We start from the raw sequence: 18,206 nt of genomic DNA, 5'->3' as shown, positions 1-18,206 counted from the left end.
ACATTTTTCTGAAGTTCACACAAACCACAGAACTGAAGGCTGAGTTAGCAGAGCAATAGCAAAGTTATACATGGACACATATCAGAGTTTAAATAAGAGCAAATTGTTGGCGTGTGTCTTGCTGGAACATCTGTGACCAGGACATTGAGTCTAAGCCAAGGTATCCAGAGTAATGTCGGGATGCCACCACAAAGTACGAACCACATCCAACAAGAGTAACTGTTGACGCAAGAGGAAGCTGTCTGAAAAGGATGTCCGGGTACTAACCCAGACTGTATCCAAAAAACATAAAACCACAGCTGCCCAACTCACTGCAGAATTAAATGTGCACCTTGGCTCTCCACTTTCCACCAGAATTGTTCATCGGGAGCTACACAGGGCCAATATTCATGGTCAGGCTGTTATAGCCAAACTTTCGATCACTTATGCCAAATGTTGGTTTCGGTGATGCCAGCAGCACAAATCTGGGACAATATGAAACATGTACTGTTATCCAATGAGTCCATCTTCACTTTCCCACATCCAGGAGAGTTACTTAATAGAGAAGCCCTAAAGAGGCTTACAACTCGGACAGCTGCATGCCCAGAGTAAAGCATGGGGGTGGATCAGTGGTGGTTTGGGCTGCGACGCCATGACATTCCCTGTTGTGCTGGATGTCCAACCCCTGTATATGAACAATGTTAACTGTGCCATCCCTTGCAAGCTGAAAGAAATAGCCACTAACAAAACCCAAGGACTTTTACAGATATGCTGTTAAAAGTAATGACAGATGCCAAGGTTTACAACTGATGCAGCTGATGTAGACTCTTTAAAAGGCCAACAAGTGCCGCGTTTCCACCGAAATTACCCGGAACATTTGTACCAGGAACTTTTTTCCCCAGGAACTTTTTTCCCCCCAGACCTGTTGCTTTCTGTGTTTCCACCGCGGTGTAAAGTACCAGGAAGATTAGGCAAATAGTCTGGTGACATAGGTCTGTCACGTCACGTGGTGGTGGACAGCCAATCACGGCGAATTTAGGTCCTTACATCCACGTATGCTACAAGCTCAGACAGACACAGCTGCTTGGCAAAAATTTTTTATAAAAAATAAAAAATAAAAACAAAAAAACCACTGGCTGCTTGGCTTTTGGAACCGAAATTTGGCACCGAAAGATAAATAATTTTTCGATACTCATAGTATCGAAGTTTTTCGTTCGATATCATACAGGCATCGAAGTTCGGTACCCAGCCCTATTCCTGATTCACTCCATGAACTTGTGAAGGCATGTGCGCATCATTCAAACACACCTTTTCTTTTTTTAAGCAATCTGTGATGAATGCAGACGAGAGACAATGAGTGTTCGATTATTATTCATTATCATATCATTCATTTTGTAATTATGTTGCGTTTTTGCTGTATTTTATAGTTCTGTTGTCAGTCATAGCATGTCAGAGAAAATGCCTTCTGTGGCCATGGCAAACAAAGTAAACATTACATGACAAGTAAAGGTTAAACGATTGCAGAAATGTTATTTATTTTAAGGTTTAAAGAGAAGTCTTGTTTAACATTATGTAGGCCTATTCTTGGAAACGAGGTGGCAGCAGAAATCACACAACAAAATGAAATGTTATCATTTCATAATAAGTAAACAATTAATTAATAAGTAAACAATTAATTAATGCATAAAACAGTTAATTCAATAAAAAAACGATAAACAACTAATAATAAAATTAATGCCACAATTTCAACATTCATAAGGATTCATTTATAGGTGTCATCAATACATTAGTTCTGTAGGTTTAAATGCTAAAAAAAATGTATTTATACGTTTAGATGCTGAAAATACGTCAGTATTGTACATTTTAATACCTGTAAAAACATAAGTAAATATACATATAACCAAATTGTACATAAAATACATAAGAATTATCATGAGATCACGTTGAATAAATCCAGCCTTGGTGAGCTAAGGTCCTGCTTCTTTGGACACCTTAGACATCAGCAGTAAAAGATATGGAAAGTGTTTTATTCTCATTTGAAATAATAATGATGTATTACTAAACATAACTTCATTATCTGCATTTAGCATTGTTTTATCCTAGCTGTCCTTGAACCTACCAGAACACAAAAGACCTAACAACTGAGAATCAGTGTATAAGGTGAACACGTGGCATGCAGGAAGTGACGGATTGAACCAAATGACTTTGAACATACATAAGCTGGCACTGTGAAAAAAAAAATGTTAACTTGCCACTTACATATCTTGGCCTACATAAAACATGAAAGCTCAGCGGCGTGCACACACGACATGGACACAAACACATACACATGTAAGTACACATTGCCCAAGAAGTGCAGAGCGGTTACACACAAAGAGTCAGGCATGGCTGCCCTATCTACCAAGCATATATTTATGGTTACTATTTTAGAGCGGGTACTTCTGTTCTTTCACAAGCAGTAAATTAGTAAAACAGAGCTGTCTTGCAAACTGTAAAGCAGGGCAGATGGCACTTCCAAACAAGATATAGAGATCTGCCAGAGCACTTCATCTTCATAACCATTTTACTGAGCAATTAGACCTATCTGAAGATGGCTATAATAAAACACCCTTTTCTGGCTCCCTTAAATAGCATTACAAAGAAAGATGAGCTCAAATGGAAACACTTGTTGGAAGGCAGTTTGTGGATTATGTTCTCAGGAGGAAGCTGGAAATATCTGAGGATGACATAACTTCTGGAATGTTCTCCATCTTGTGGTAGAAGAGATTCAGGATTTCATTGAGGAGATCGACAACACAGTCCAAACTGTAAACTTTGGTACTTAAAATCTAAATGCCCCTCAAAGAAAAACAGAAAAATCACTTAAAACGACTGAGAAAACGACTGACAAGAAACAGATGACACACAACAAAAAAAAAAGGATCTTAGGTTCCTGGAGGCCAGGAATTACAAGGGAGATCAAGAAAGAATTTCCACTTCAGACAAGCAAGTTTTCAGGAATGCTTTTCAATTGGTGGGTTAATGGCACTGGTAAATGTGCCCCACCCAGAGTACCACTGACTGAACCACCCACACGTTTGCGGAGATGCCAGCTGTGCCCTCATCAACCTTTTGCAAGGAAAACAGTTGGGAAAAAGGCACAAGCTTCTTAGTTCAAAATGCTGTGACAATCTGGCTGCCTTGAAATCGAATGCATTATCATCATTAACTCTAATGCAACTTCCTCAACATCTGGATCGAGTGAGAGAATCATGGTTTGAAATGTGTTTCTACAGATTTGTGAGATGTTCTTCTCAGAGAAGGAGTCTGAAAAGATGTGAAATACCACACCTAGCATATCCCCCTCACCCAAAAGATCCTCACTGACAGACCACTGCCAAAATATGTGACTGTCCTCTCCGAACTCAACACAGCAACGGCAAGAGTAACAGGAGCACTTGAGCTGAGCTCCAAAAGACATACCAAAGAGAGTTGTAAAGAATCACAACACTGCTTCTTCTGTTTCAAATGTCGTCAATGGGTCTCTGTGATACATATTTCATCACATTTTCCAAATTTGACTTAAGATCACTAATGGCTAGAATTGATGTTCGATGTGGACAGTTTGCCATTGAATAGTCAAGAGTAGAGTATAATAACAGGAAAAAGTTTCCAATACAGAGAAATTGGGGTGTAGCTGCTTTTATCTGAAACAATTCTCTATTTGACGAAGACGAACAAAGCTTTTACGGGTTTGGAACGACATGGGGATAAATGATTAATGGCAATTTTCATTTTGGGGTGGAGTACCTCTTTAAGTTAAGTCAGATGGGGCTTTATTTTTTTATGGTTTTTAAAAAGGACAAACACATACTTCAGCTGATACGTGTAGGATCAAATCGAAATGTCTAGTGATCTGCTCTAAAAGTGCATTCAGTTTGAAACAGATGGTTGTGAATCTGTCAGTGTTTTATGAAAATTGTCTGTTGTACTTTTCGCACCACTTCAGAAATTAAATGCCCAGTGGCGCTAAAAGGCATTGCTCTATTGCATTTGAAAATCACCTGCACTAAACCTACCTGAGAGTGTTAACAATGGCTAACGTCTGATAAAAATGCATTTGCAATGCCATTTTAGCTTGCTTCTAGAAACTCATTTATCAAGTCTGATGTTTCACCTGACTCGTACCTGAGCATTCTATGTCACAAGTGCAATGCTGTAGGTGAGCTATCAAGCAAGTTTACTACACCAGCTCCTAAATATGGAGCTGGTTATGCAACGCAAATCTCAAAATGTACTACCTTACAAATCAAGCACCATTGTGCAAGTGTTTTCTTTAGTGGTCACAACAGTAATTTGCAAGTAACCACATGAAAATAAGTATTTATTAATAAATTATTTGCCCCTGTAATCATAATTTGCCTGAAAAGGAATACAAGTTATTGGTGTTTTACCACCACTAGAGGTCATTTCAGCTTGAAGCTATACAGTGAATCATACATTATAGGTACATTTTTGGCAAAAATATAGAAAGAGGCATGTCTTTCCAATAAGCCTAAGTGGATATTGTCAGTGATTTGATAACTCCTACATTTTAACACTTGACTTCACTTTTGGCTCTGTTCGAAACCAAATTCACTAAATGAGCCTATATGAATATAACTTTCACACAGAATATCATTACATTTACACATTTCATACATAAAAGAATGGCCTATATAATGAAAAAGAAAGAAGCCAGTGTATATGATGGAGCTCTGATCTTACAAAGGCTATTTGTCCAAGAAAAAACATTCAGGAAACCACTTCAGCAAGCAAGCCTCCCTCTGTCTATGCACATATTTCACTGAAAGTTCAAATGTCAAATCATAGATCCACATTGTCTGCTGTCCAGTCCTTTCAGAGTCTATAAACCCCTTTCTGTTTTTCCACTCTCATAGCATACCATTTAGTAATGTGGGATTTTAATAGTCAATAAACAAGTCAGCAATCTGACAACCATACACCCACCAATAACTTACACTGTTTACATTAAATGCCCAGCAAAATATGACTGACAGCTCAGCGGACTCATTTCCTGCTGCAAAAGCTCCCACCTGCACCACGCTGGAGGAGTTGGCCTGCGAGTTTAAGAGAGTCACCGTGTAAATCTGTCAGCTGGGGGAGAGTAAGAGGAATAAATAAAAAAAAATAAAAAATTAGAATCAATCCCTTGTTTCTTTAGCTGGGTGCAGAAAGCAGGCTGCATAAGTACGCAAAGATTGGACCTGCCAAAAATCACACGAACATAAGTGAAGCTCGGCAGAGACTGACATCTAAATGAGGATTACACGCTTGTTTGTGCATCTACTTTTATATAACATTGCTAACACTTCTTATGAATGTGATTATGAACAGCAAAGACTGTGAAGCAAAGGTGTTTCTATGGGGATTCTGTTTGAGATCAATGTGTGCAGAGTTTACGTCAGTGCATGCAGCAGCTGAAGTCTTTACGTTCCTGTGTATAAATGTTCCAATGTGACTGTCATATGCATATGGCTAAACTCTTAACGTGTGGCTCCTATAGCTTCGTCTCAAGTAGTTTTTTTTTCTTCCTCTAAATTGGTCCAGTAAATCGGTCAAGGCATGCTTTTGAACAGTGGAAACATTCAGAAAGAGAGGCATTCAACGGAATAAAGGTTGAGAAAAAAAGGTTACATTGTGGATACTTTGGCTATACAAAATGAAAATATTAGATGACATGTTTGTAAACCATTTTTTTTAAAGTTTTTTTTATAATTTTGCATTCAATGTGTCTTATTTTTCAAAATCCAGTCAACTCCCATAAATCCATGAGTTTAGAAACAGAAGATCCATAGATGACCATTTGAGCTCATTGTTAGACCGTGGCTCTGACAGACAGAAGCATTTCAATGAATCTCTTTTGAGTTTCTCCCTCCTTAAAGGTCATATAAATGCAATTGGTCTATAGTTCAAACTGTTCAGGAGAGGAGACCTTTACGAGCAGGATGGCTTACCTACAATAAATCAAAGAAGATCAAGTTCATCTCTTTAAGAGTTTTTACGAGCGTGTCTGTGGCCTTCTAATATTCCACTCTAAAGGCCAGGACACGGTCAAGTGATGGTCGGGCTGGTTTGTTTGGTGCGTTCCATTAGTCGCCTCCCACCGGGCTCACGTCGATGGCAGTTTGCCCACGAGAGTGAGAACTCTGATTGGATGTTGAGTTTGGTGAACAAGTCAGAATTAAAGAGTAAGTGATAAAAACAAGCACATAAATGATGGCGGTACAGACAGAAGGCTTTTTTTAAATGTTACGTGATCTTTCCCAATCATTCTAATTTGCGAATGTCATAACATGAGCCGCTTAAAATGATTAAAGTTATCAACTTTACTGATATTCAAAATGGTAAGCAAGTGCCTCTTTGTTTACATTTGGGGAAGTCGTGGCCTAGTGGTTAAAGAGTTTGACTCCTAACCCTAGGGTTGTGGGTTCGAATCTCGGGCCGGCAATGACGCGACTTAGGTGCCCTTCTGCATGCGCAGAACGCACGTGTTAGTTTGCCGTCTGTGCGGTGTGTTCGAGCGCAGCTTTTTGGTTCTACGCTGCCAACGCGAGGCGACAACACCGTCAGCTTTCATCACCGCTAGTTCATTGAAGTCAGCTTGGTGTGTCTTGGCCTTAATCCTTAATAACCAGAGACAATTAAGATTGACCCCCTATTTTAAAATGCAATTAATTTCAGACGTTCAATTTTCAGCAATCCTTACTGCAGTCTTCAGTGTCACACTATCATTCAGAAATCATTCTAATATGGTGATTGGTGCTCAAGACACATTTGCCAATCCTTGCTGAATAAATATCTTGGAAAAAAAGAAATAAACAAATTACCCCAAACAGTACTGTAGTGTATAAACACATGCACATGCACAAACACTCAACTTCAACTTCTGATCTGAAAAAAGCTGTGTCCCACTGGAGTGTAAAGACTTAACATCTTGAACTTCCTTACACTATTCGTGCTACATAACAGCACTGCACTTGAGCACTGTCCAAGAGAGTGACTTAACACACGCATGTTCGCTTTAGTGTACACACACGGAATCACAGCCCAGCCAAAAGTAACACCTGCTATTAAAGTAAACAGGACAGATGCTCATCCTCCTGCTTCCAAAGTAAGAAAGAGAGACTCAGTGACCCCCACTAATACACTGCATACCAGTCCCCTCTCTCTCTCTATCTTTCTCTCTCCGGTCTGGAGTTTAAGTCCTGAAAATGCCCTGACATTTCACTAACACCTGCTAACCACCATCACTGATACTGTGGACCAGAACAATACTGTCAAATTACAAACACAACAAAAACCATTTACACCACCATTCAAAAGTTTGGGGTCATTACATTATTTTTTGAAGAAATTACAAAATTATATTCAGCAAGGATGCATTACATTTATCAAAAGTGAAAGTAAAGAGATCATTTTTTTTAAGATTTCGATTTCAAACAAGTGCTGTTCTTTTGAAATAATAAGCAACATATTTGATAATAAGTTGAAAATTCTGCCTTTTAATTATAAGAACAAATACATTTTAAAATATATTCAAGTGAAAAAGGGTATTATATTAATATTCCACAATTTTACTGTTTTTACTTCAATTTTGAACAAAGAAATGCAGACTGGGTGAGCATAAGAGACATGTAGACAAACGGTGTCCAAACTGCCATCAAACCAAACCCAAGAGCCCACACTGTAAAAAATCTAATGAGCTATTTACTTAAAAAAATTAAGGTAACAATATTACACATAATATTTTTGAATAGTTTTTCAGGCTTGATTTTTTTAATGTCATCCACCTGAATAAATCATGTGAAATCTCCTAAATTAATCTATGACACAATACATTTTATATAATTAGGGAAATGTGCTCATTTATTTTAAGTTTATTCTCAAAAGTCTGTGATTTTAAATGAGGACTGTTTGTATTTTGTTATTTTATAAATTTACAAGACTGTATACAGCCAATCACCTCAAGTAGGAAAATACTTGAGAAATACTGGAAAGTACTGCACTAGCACTAACAAAGCTACTGCTCATTAAACAAAGTTTAATGCCTTAGAAGAGTAGTATCCATACCCACAAGCTCTACTCTTCAGCACAGTGGTAACGATTGCACTGTGCAATGGAAACTTCAATGTTACAGAAACTCTTACAAATGTCAAATGTAACTGAACATTGAACATTAAACATTAATAGATGCTTCCTTTCACCCAAAAATATAAAGTAGCATTTAGTTTCAAAATTTACTCTCCATATCCAGCCATATGCAAAGAATGCTGGGAACTAACAGTCACCTCTAAAATAAAACTGCAAAACTGAGCTAATTCTCTTAAAATAAATAGGCAGCCTTCTTTCCTTAATTATTTTAGTTTAATCAGTTCCCCAATTCAAGCACCAAAACTGCTTAAGTCTCCTTAAAAAAATGAGGAAAACGCATATCTTGGTTTTATTAGTAAAAAGTCCTCATTCTTTTCTATACAACACTGAATCATAATTTCTTTAATGAAATGCACACATTATTTTTAATTATCACCTTAATTTTTTTAATGAAAATTACAAGACTCATGATTCACTTTTTACAGTGCAGACAGAACTGCGCTGTCTGACAAAATACACAGATATCCGGGAAAGTTGATCATGAAATTAGATACACTGATGCACCACACATTTAATAATGTACTAAACAATGAAACTGTGTCTTATGAGGGGAACACTAATAAGGACAGTGCCAGCATGAGTCCGTCACCACAGTATGAGGGTCAGTGAGTGATCTGACTGGAGTCTGTGTCTCCATCACTAAACACAAGCTCATTATCACTGTTTTGGCACAATCAGTCATATTCTTCATTCTTTCTTAATGACTTGTTCAAGCAATATTACGTCTTTACCCACTATTGCATTATTTCATTATATGTTCGTTTATTTTGTTAAGATGACTCGATTATTTGAACTGTTTTTTAACTATTTGATTATCATTTCTCGTTCTATACAGCTGCAAATGCTCTGGCAAGACCATTGTGGAGTTCTTCATGCTAATGAAGCACACTGAAATTGAAGATTGAAGAAAGAGTGTGTTTCTGTGGGCAAAACAAATATTACTCTGTGTACTCTCCAGCAGAGAATAGCTGTTTTCCTTTGCCTGGCTTTATGAGCGTAGCACATCCTTGGCTGGCCATAGTTCATTTATTCAATCATTTCCCACAATACATCCAGAATACACCACATCTACTCTGCAAAATTTTGCCATGTATATACGTAGGGCTGGACGAGTATGGCCTAAAATCAAAACCTCGATTAATTGAACATTTTACCTTGATTACGATTAATGAACGATTATTTTGTTTCTGTTTCGTTTTTTTGCCCTCATAGTTGACTGACAAGGTTTGTACTGTAAATATGATTGACTATTAAAGGTGAGATATTTTTTCCTATTGAAAGAGCGATTTGACATCATAGCACACTATCAGCAGTTATTTTATCTATGTTTGTAAAATTTCTTACAGATTATTGCTCGGTATAAGAGATAAATAAAGATCAGATAAAGATAAATTAGCACAGTACCAGTACGAGTGATTGTGTGTGTGAATTAGTCATACCGTCTCTATATTATTGTGAAGCTGTGGTTTGCAAATAGCCTAGTTCCTTCAAAAGTAGAAAAATATGCTATAATAAGTTTTGAGATTCTAGCTACTTTAGTGATAAATCACAGGACAGCACTGACAACTAGTTTCTGGGTTCCTCTGTGCGAGCGATCTTCACAGCTACTGTTTATATAAGTGTTCGTGCCACAATGCAGCTGTGCGAACTAGGGCTGTCAAAATGGCTGAAAAACTAAATTCGAATTTGCAATTAAATATTATCCAAATTCGAATTATATTCGAATTTATAATGCATATTTTTAGTTAGGGTGAAGAAAAGCTTGTGGCTTCTCTTCTGAGGCCACAAGAGGGCGCATTGGGCAAAATATTACTAATGCATAAGAAAATATGACGGTGAAAAAAGTGCATAATATTTAAAATAATGTTTATAAACCAATTATAATTAAGTAGCTTAAAGAACTATAAACAAAACAGCAACATGTGTGCATGCATAATTTAATTCAAAGGGGTGAAAGCCAATAACACAGAGTACATTTTTCATTTAAACATGAGAGGCAGTAGGATGGGGAAAACCCACCATAAAGTCACAAGATATGTTTTTGAAAAAAAAACGGAACCCGCGAGTGCAAGGGTAATAAAAGACGTCCCTCTCTAGAAAATGCGTGAAATATGCGTTCTGTGTGAATGGCTTGGTTTCAGTTTTGATGTAAACAAGATCTTCTCCACATTCTCTTTTTCCGCAATATTTTGATTTAACATTGCAGCGCTGCATCTAGTTGCTTCAACTGTATAGGTTAACAAAAACATTCTAATGCAATGACACTTTTATATTGTCATCGCATCTCTTGCGCCACTGATAAAGGCCAAAGTATAATTCGACCATCCGCATCAGCGCACCGTCCGCATTATGTAATTTTCATCATCAAGAGGGCTCGCGGACAGCCGTGCATCCGTCCACGCGGTCTCAAAAAGAGCCTGCACGCGGAGTGATACAGAAGTGATACTGCTCGTCGAGCTCGTCCGCCTTCAGAAAGCTGTCCGGATGAAGCTGTGTGAGACGGAACAGAACGCGGAATGTGAAGTATACCCGGGGCGGGCCTAAAGCTGCCTCCTTAACGGACACCTACAATTCGAATGCAACATTTTTGCATTCAAATGTGGATTCTTCTTTTTTTTTTAATTCTACAAATATTCGAAATTCAATTATTTTTGACAGCCCTAGCGCGAACATGGTAGCTCGATAGAATACACATCCGATCATCTAATCACTTGAATGTCCAAACCATAAAACAAATACAACTGACAAAGTTTAGTTAAGACGCAAGGCTCACCGCTCACGCGCCATCACTATGTGTTGAACCGGCGTTCAGCTCCATGTTTTGCTTTTATGCCACTGACTGGACGGGGCATGGTCATGTGGCTACACACACGCTGGTATATTAACAGGATTAAAAAAAACGAAATAACCGACATGGGAAAATTACGTTGGTTAGAGGTTCTGAATTTCGGTTTCGATTACTTTTCGATTAATCGTCCAGCCCTATATATACGCACAATGCCAATGACATGTCAACAGTCTGATTTTCTGCTCCGGCCATAAGGAAGTCAGCTGTTGTCCCCCATTTAACTTGATTCAGGAATGTAGACTGAGGTTTAAAATATGCTGAAATAAGGAATTCAGATCGCTCTACATACACATGTGGCCAAAACATTACAAAGCTACTGCTGTGGACAAGACTGGATCTATGTACCGTGTTTTGGGGGAGTTTAAGAGCTGACTGGCAACCGTGGGTGCTCCCGGTGAAGGTGTTGATGGTAAAGGGTGAGGCTTGAGCAGATGACAGATGAAAGTGGTTAAGAACCCACTTAACAGCCACTTGGAAAAAGCTGAAGTGTACCTCAAGAATGCATCGCTGTATTCGTTTAAAGAAATAGTTCACCTTTAAACATTTAAATAAAGCCATTATTTACTGACTCTCTTGCTGTTAAAACAATATATGATATTATTTTAATCTGTGGCACAAAAATTTGATGTTAGGCAAAAATACCATGAGGGGGAGTAAATGATGACAATGTTCGGGTTTGGTTGAACTTCCCATAAGACGTATTTTTAGTTCAATGTTCAGACAATACCTGACTGGTTTCCATCTTTCTAGCTATGGAAACTTAACCCTGTAAAGTCTGACATTTGAAATACTAGTCAGAATTGTCTGCTTACATTAAATAAATATTAATTTCAATTGACACCTTATAAATCCCAATAATATGTTTACAGCCTAGCTCTTTAGTTTTAAGTCTTTCACTAAAGCTCTTTAGTTTTAGCTGTTGCAAGATTGTGCACAACAGTTTTTTCATCAAAGATTTGATCATTTTGATTAAAAAATCCTAAGAAATTTGTGTTGAATATGATAAAGTAGCCTTTATATTGTTAAGATGGCCTGACAGATTATAGATGAATTGAAGGTAAGTATAGATGGCTGATCCATGTGCACAGTACATCATTAAAATGAATAAGAAAAGCACCGACCTCTTTCAAAAACACACTAGCAGAATGGACGCTTGACTGCTCATGGTAATGTTATTTTCTATACACTGTATAAAAAAAAAGCATAAAACAAAGGTAAATGACTTGCAGCTATGGCTGCCAAACAAAAACCGTAAAATTAAAGTAAAATATCTTAATTTAAATAAAGTGCAAAAACAATAATTTTACAGAAATGTATATTAAAGGTTTTACAGAAAAAAAATATATATATTTTACAGATTTTTCAATTATGATATTTTACTTGAATATTACCATTTTTGTTTGGCAGTCATAGCTGCCAGACAATCACCATTTTTACAGGACATTTTTTTACAATGTAAAACTTCTATTTTTACTCAAATTTTGTGGGTTTTGTTTGGCAGCCATAGCTGCCAGTCATTTACAGGACTTTGTTTTTTTTACAGTGTAACATTCATAGCAACACAATGACACAGACTTCTCTTTATGACAGCACACGATGACCCATGTGCTCTGCATCTCTCTTGCTCTCAGCCTTTCTGCACATTTCCTTTGACAGCTCAACATAAATCAATTTAAATGCAGAAATAATCACACTTTACACCAGTGATTGATTTATCTTTTGTCCCAAAGGAACATGCTATTAATCTGCCTATTATGAACATTTCAACAATAATAAAAAAAATAAAAAAAGTTGTCCTTTTATTGCCTGTATGACAGCTAGCCCAGATCTAGTATGGACTACAAATAGACTATATAGCCAAAACCTAAATCAAAACTTAAGCTTATATCAAAGCCTCTAACCTGTGAATAACATTCAGCAAACTATAGTACAAGTGTTAAATATACAAATTGTACAGAACTATAGAAATAAACACAAGTTGATGCTTGTTGCACTAACATAGATGCAACATTAATATGGATTGGTTTACTTTGACAGAGGAAACATGATCTCTAATTCACATCAGCAGGCAAAAACTGCTTGTGTTTAAAGGCAACAGACAAACGCATAAAGACTGTTAAAAAAAATAGTTCTTCATCCTATATTATTATAAGATCATTCATCAAGACTGAAAATTCTGTCATCATGTAGCTACTCCTTAAACTTACTGCTCCCAACCTGCAAGATTTTCTTAAAATGACAGTCGCCCAGTCCACATTCACTTTCATTTGTTGGGACAAACAGATGCATCTAGAGTTAATGGTGACTGAGACTGTTTGCCAAACATCCCGCTGTGGTCCCACAGGTTTGTGAGGGTGAGTCTTAGGTAAACTGTCTCTTTAAACGAACTCTTCGGATGTAAATATCCCCCAACACCTTCGCAACCCAAACCTGTCTGACTTCAGACACGTTTTCGTTTGCGTAAAGGTGAGGACGCAAAAAAACATGTCCAAACACGCCTAAATACGAAACCGCACAGAAACCTCAAACAAATTCAGCATCTGCCTCGGTACACACAACGGAAATGTTGGACACTGATGCCGTGACGAGACAGCAGTTGGTAAAAGGCTCCAAACACTGGGAAAACGAGAAGAAGGAGAGCGAATCTTACCGAGATACTGCCTGATCTCCAGCAGAACTTTAGGGGGTCCTCCGTTCAGCTGGTAAAACAGTGAGCCGAGACAGAAGAGCAGCAGTGTGGCCATGCAGAAACCATAATCGCGCAGAGAGAAGCGAAACCCGAGAGCCGACAACCAGAATCTGTTCCTGCTGTTCCGACCCGCGCTGTGACCCGTGCTGTGACTCGCGCTGTGGTTGTTTAGACGGGGACTGCTGCTGTAATTCTTCATCGTCTCCTCACATGGAAGCGCCGAGAATGGTCGTCACCCATCCGCCTCTTTAGATAAAAACTTTTTAGTCAACATTTAAACAAAAGCTAAAGTCACTTCACAGACTGCTGCACGCGCGTTCAGATGTTCGCCCCCCGCTCGGTCGTGTTTTCTCGTCTGCTCTGGCTGAGCTATTATTGCGAATGAAGTTGGGAATCCATCCTCTGCTTTTTGGGGTTAGTGTCGGTGTCAGATTACTGCATTTGGAGGAAAAAGTTCAACCGGAGGATGGACTCACACTCACTCACGCGCTGCCGTGTGCAGCTGAGCACCACCAGGTGGAAGACGCGGGAAAGACTCGGAGAAAAAATCATAGGCCTATAACACACACACACTTAGCAGCAAAACCACTAATTATTTTAAAATAATGCATATATATATATATATACACACACACACACACACACACACAAACACACACATTTAATAAAAAAGATAAAACATTATTGTGCTCTATCTATCTCTGTCTGTCTGTAAAAACAGTTGTGCATTTGGAGCCATATTTCCATGTCATACTGTTATTCTGAATCAAAGGGCATTAAAAGCAACAGCAAAGATAGAAACTATTTAATTAAATATTCAGCCAAGAATTAAATTCATGACTGAGCAGTTTTTGACCATTTGAACAAGCAAAACTAAATGTGCTTCTTCCAGCCATGTAAGTGAGTAAGTGTCAGAATGATAAAAGCAGTCTGCCTCTCAGTGGTTTCATTTATAGTGCAATACAATATCTTTTATTTCAGCGAGGCACTCTAAATCAGATGAAATGATGTCTTTATTTAACCCACTGGGAATATGATCTTGATTGCCAAATCAGAGGTGAACAAGGGCAAAAACAGGCTCTCTTTAGCCAACAAAGATTTAAAGTAAAAGAAAGAATAGACTGTGTTCTGATTTGTTCTCACATTAGTATTTTTATTTGCACGCAGTATTGTTGATATTGTCAAGAGAATTAATTTGTACTTTAATAATAAATGATCTGATTCACTTCAGTTACTGATGCAATAAGGCATCAAGTGTATGCACTATAGGTATGTAATTTTATATCATTTTGAAGTCCTTGCCCCCCCCCCCTTATTTTTATGAAGATAAAGTTAAAAAATAAATAAATAAATAAGATCACTGGGGGTGTGTCATTGACATAAAAGGTCCACCGAAGGACACTGATCTCAAACAGGCTGAAAAATAATATAGTTCAAAAGGCTTTTTTTTTTTTGAAGAAAATTTGTAAATACTGATCTTTTGAACTTTATATTCATAAAAACCTGTACTATTTTCAAAATTGATAATTAATTATGTTTCTTGAGCACCAGTTTGGAATATTAGAATGATTTATGAAGGATCGTGTGCACTTGAGACCAGTGTTGGGAACGTTACTTTAAAAAGGTAATTAGTTATAGTTACTCACTACTTGTTCCAAAAAGTAACTGAGTTAGGAACTGAATTACTCTATAATAAAAGTAACTCGTTACCAGGGAAAGTAACTATTTGCGTTACCGTAAAAAAAAAAAAAAAAAAAAGTTGCTATATGTCAAAGAATTTTTTTTTAGCAGTTTTCACAAGTCAGTTGAAATAAGTAGAACAGACAGGTGTTCGTACATATCTTTCGAGATTTATTGCAAGCCAACAGACAGCAAGAGTTTTATCCTGCACTCTTTGTAAGAAAAGTGTTTTTGGCCAATAGCTTTGTAGATGCGTGTGTCACACATTACATGCACGTTCTTGCCTTTGACTACAATGAATTTGAAGTAGTGCTTATATCTCCACCTTGAGCCAACGTTTCATCGGATTGCTCCTGACTCGCCATTTCTCCTGCTGCTGAATCTCTGTGTAGCTGTTGCGTGTGTGTGTGTGTGACTGTGTGTGTGTTTGGCGCGTGTGTAAAAACACTGGCTCTGATTGGCTACCATGAAACACATGACTCTGCCTTAGCCAATCATAATCGCTTATCTCGTTATTAACCCACCTGCTCACTCGCTGTGTGAGCCAGGGCTGCGTTCGGATTGCATATTAAATCAATGCATAGTAACGCGCCGCATTTAACGTTCAGTAACGTTAACGGCGTTGTAACGACGGGAAAAGTAATTAGTTAGATTACCCCGTTACTGAAAAAATAACGTCGTTACCTAACGCCGTTCTTTTAAACGCCGTTATTCCAAACACTGCTTGAGACTAAATACAGAGTACAGGAGAGCAGTCAGTGTATGATATTCTTTTTTTATTACACCTCAAAGGGACAAATATTTTAAGACATTTTTGTTTGTAAATACACAAGCAAACCTTTATAGACAATCATTAGCGAACTGAAACCAGATAAAATCATTTTTATACATTTATTTTACAATGGTCACTGGAGCATGCTAACTATAGGTGAAAGAGTATTGCTCTATGATGTATAGTACAGCTAATAATTACATTTGATGTAAAAGCAAAAATAAGTTATTTAAATATCGATTACATATACAGAATGTGCAACCTCAGTTAATCATTTCATATATGTAAATAAGACCCAGTTTTATATCATTTAAGTTGAAATAATTAACTGGTCATGGTTAGTTCTGTAGTTAATTAACAAGTGATTATAATTATTTTTTAACAGAGATTTGATATTTAAACAGCTCTCCTCAACCATCAACATCTGACCTGAAAACAAACTTCTTAAAAAACTGTATATGTGTAAATTTGTAATCTCATTTTCTCCACAATGGAATTCAAAAAACAGCTTTCATTCTTTAATAAAGTGCATTTTTACAGTAACATTTCATGAAATATATTTTCGATTTTAATCACATAAAAAGCCTCATTGTTATCAAAGCACTGAACTGATCGATAAAAAAATGGGATTTATCGATTCTCTGCTGCTTAAAACGTTCATTAAAACTTTGAGCATTACTTCCTATAAATTGTGCTGCGTTAGATACAAAAGAGTGAATGGCATGAGGGAGAAATACAATCCTAAAGCTAATGTTCAAAAACACCATTTCCTAAAACCGCAAGGCCTTAGGGAAACATGGCTGGTGTCTTTTTGTAAATGGAAAACCAAAAGATTTGCAGAAGCATTGTACTGAAATGAGTTGAGTTTTCACCTCAGTTGCTCAATCAAAAACAGCCTGAGAGTGATTGTGGGAGAAACTTGCTTCATTGTGCTTCATTTGGAGTGATGTAATGCTTTAAATCTGTGAGCAGTGATGGCGTCATGCATAACAGACGTCAGCTAATGTTTCATTTCACGCTCCGTTTTCATTTAGGAGCCAGATGCTGTCTGCCTTTACACACATCTGTGAGAGAATCACCAGACGCGTGTAAGCAACTTTAAGTCCATAACACCTCATTCCTCCTGAAACACATTGTCATTGTGTTCTGAATGCCAAAAATAAATAATGCTTCACTGGATATTTCTTCTTCCCAATTTTGAACACTTTTATCTCCTGGGTAAAGCACCAGTCTGCAAATGTAACTAGTGTCAGAACACTCCTCTAAGTTAGTTACTATCAGTTTGGATTTTCTTGTGTTTTAAGGCTAAGACCATGTGCTTTTTCTACGATTCAAAATGTCTTCAACACCCTAGTCTAAGCGCAAGGCAATCTGAAACAAAATAAAAATAAAACCAAAATAAACACCTGTACAGATTTCACTCCAGCAGGCATATTACAGCTGTGTGATGCATCACTGGCATCAGAGCGGAGTACGATAAGAGGTACACGATATGCAGGAGTATCATTTTCAAGATGACAGGCGACATAAATTGATACAACTGATACAGTAATAAACTTTGATATGCCGCAACAGCCGAGTAAGTGATGCGTGTTGAATATTGTGTTTAAAAGACTGGGAAGATTAAATGTGTTGCAAATATACAGTATTATATTAAGCGGATTATAAGGAGTGATGCTATAGTAACCTTGAAAAAAGAAACACATGAAACAAACTTTTTTTTTTTTTTTGTACAAACATAGTACATATTTGCTAAAACCGTGACCAACTATTGGCCTAAAATCAATATGTGCATTGCTCTGAATATCCCCATATGGCAACATCATGCTTTTGGGAATGACCCAAGAGTACACATCTTTTCATATACATACTGTATGCTTTTAGAGATAAAGTATATTATATTAACAAACCTGCATGAAATGACATTGCTTTGGCCAGGTGACTTACTTTTGATACTCAATGTGCTTCAATAAGCACTAAAAACTTTTCCTTTACAGTTTTTTTTTCCTAAATAAATCTCACACTTCCTGAAAAGGGGTTTCAGA

General features: G+C 37.3%; 1 protein-coding gene across 1 annotated transcript in view; it reads right to left on the bottom strand.

The window, feature by feature from the left end:
- usta (uronyl 2-sulfotransferase a) overlaps positions 1 to 14,225 on the bottom strand; it is a 63,686-nt gene extending 49,461 nt beyond the window's left edge. The window contains exon 1 of the mRNA XM_059512662.1: positions 13,671 to 14,225. Within this exon, the coding sequence (XP_059368645.1) occupies positions 13,671 to 13,908 (238 nt within the window). The 5' untranslated portion in view covers positions 13,909 to 14,225. The remainder of the gene's footprint in view (positions 1 to 13,670) is intronic.
- Between the last annotated feature and the right edge of the window lie 3,981 nt (positions 14,226 to 18,206).

The sequence above is a fragment of the Carassius carassius genome, chromosome 27 (assembly GCF_963082965.1).
Source record: "Carassius carassius chromosome 27, fCarCar2.1, whole genome shotgun sequence".
Taxonomy (NCBI): Eukaryota; Metazoa; Chordata; class Actinopteri; order Cypriniformes; family Cyprinidae; genus Carassius; species Carassius carassius.
The sequence above is the reverse complement of the archived record's forward strand: the minus strand, read 5'-3'. Positions and strand labels throughout refer to the sequence as shown.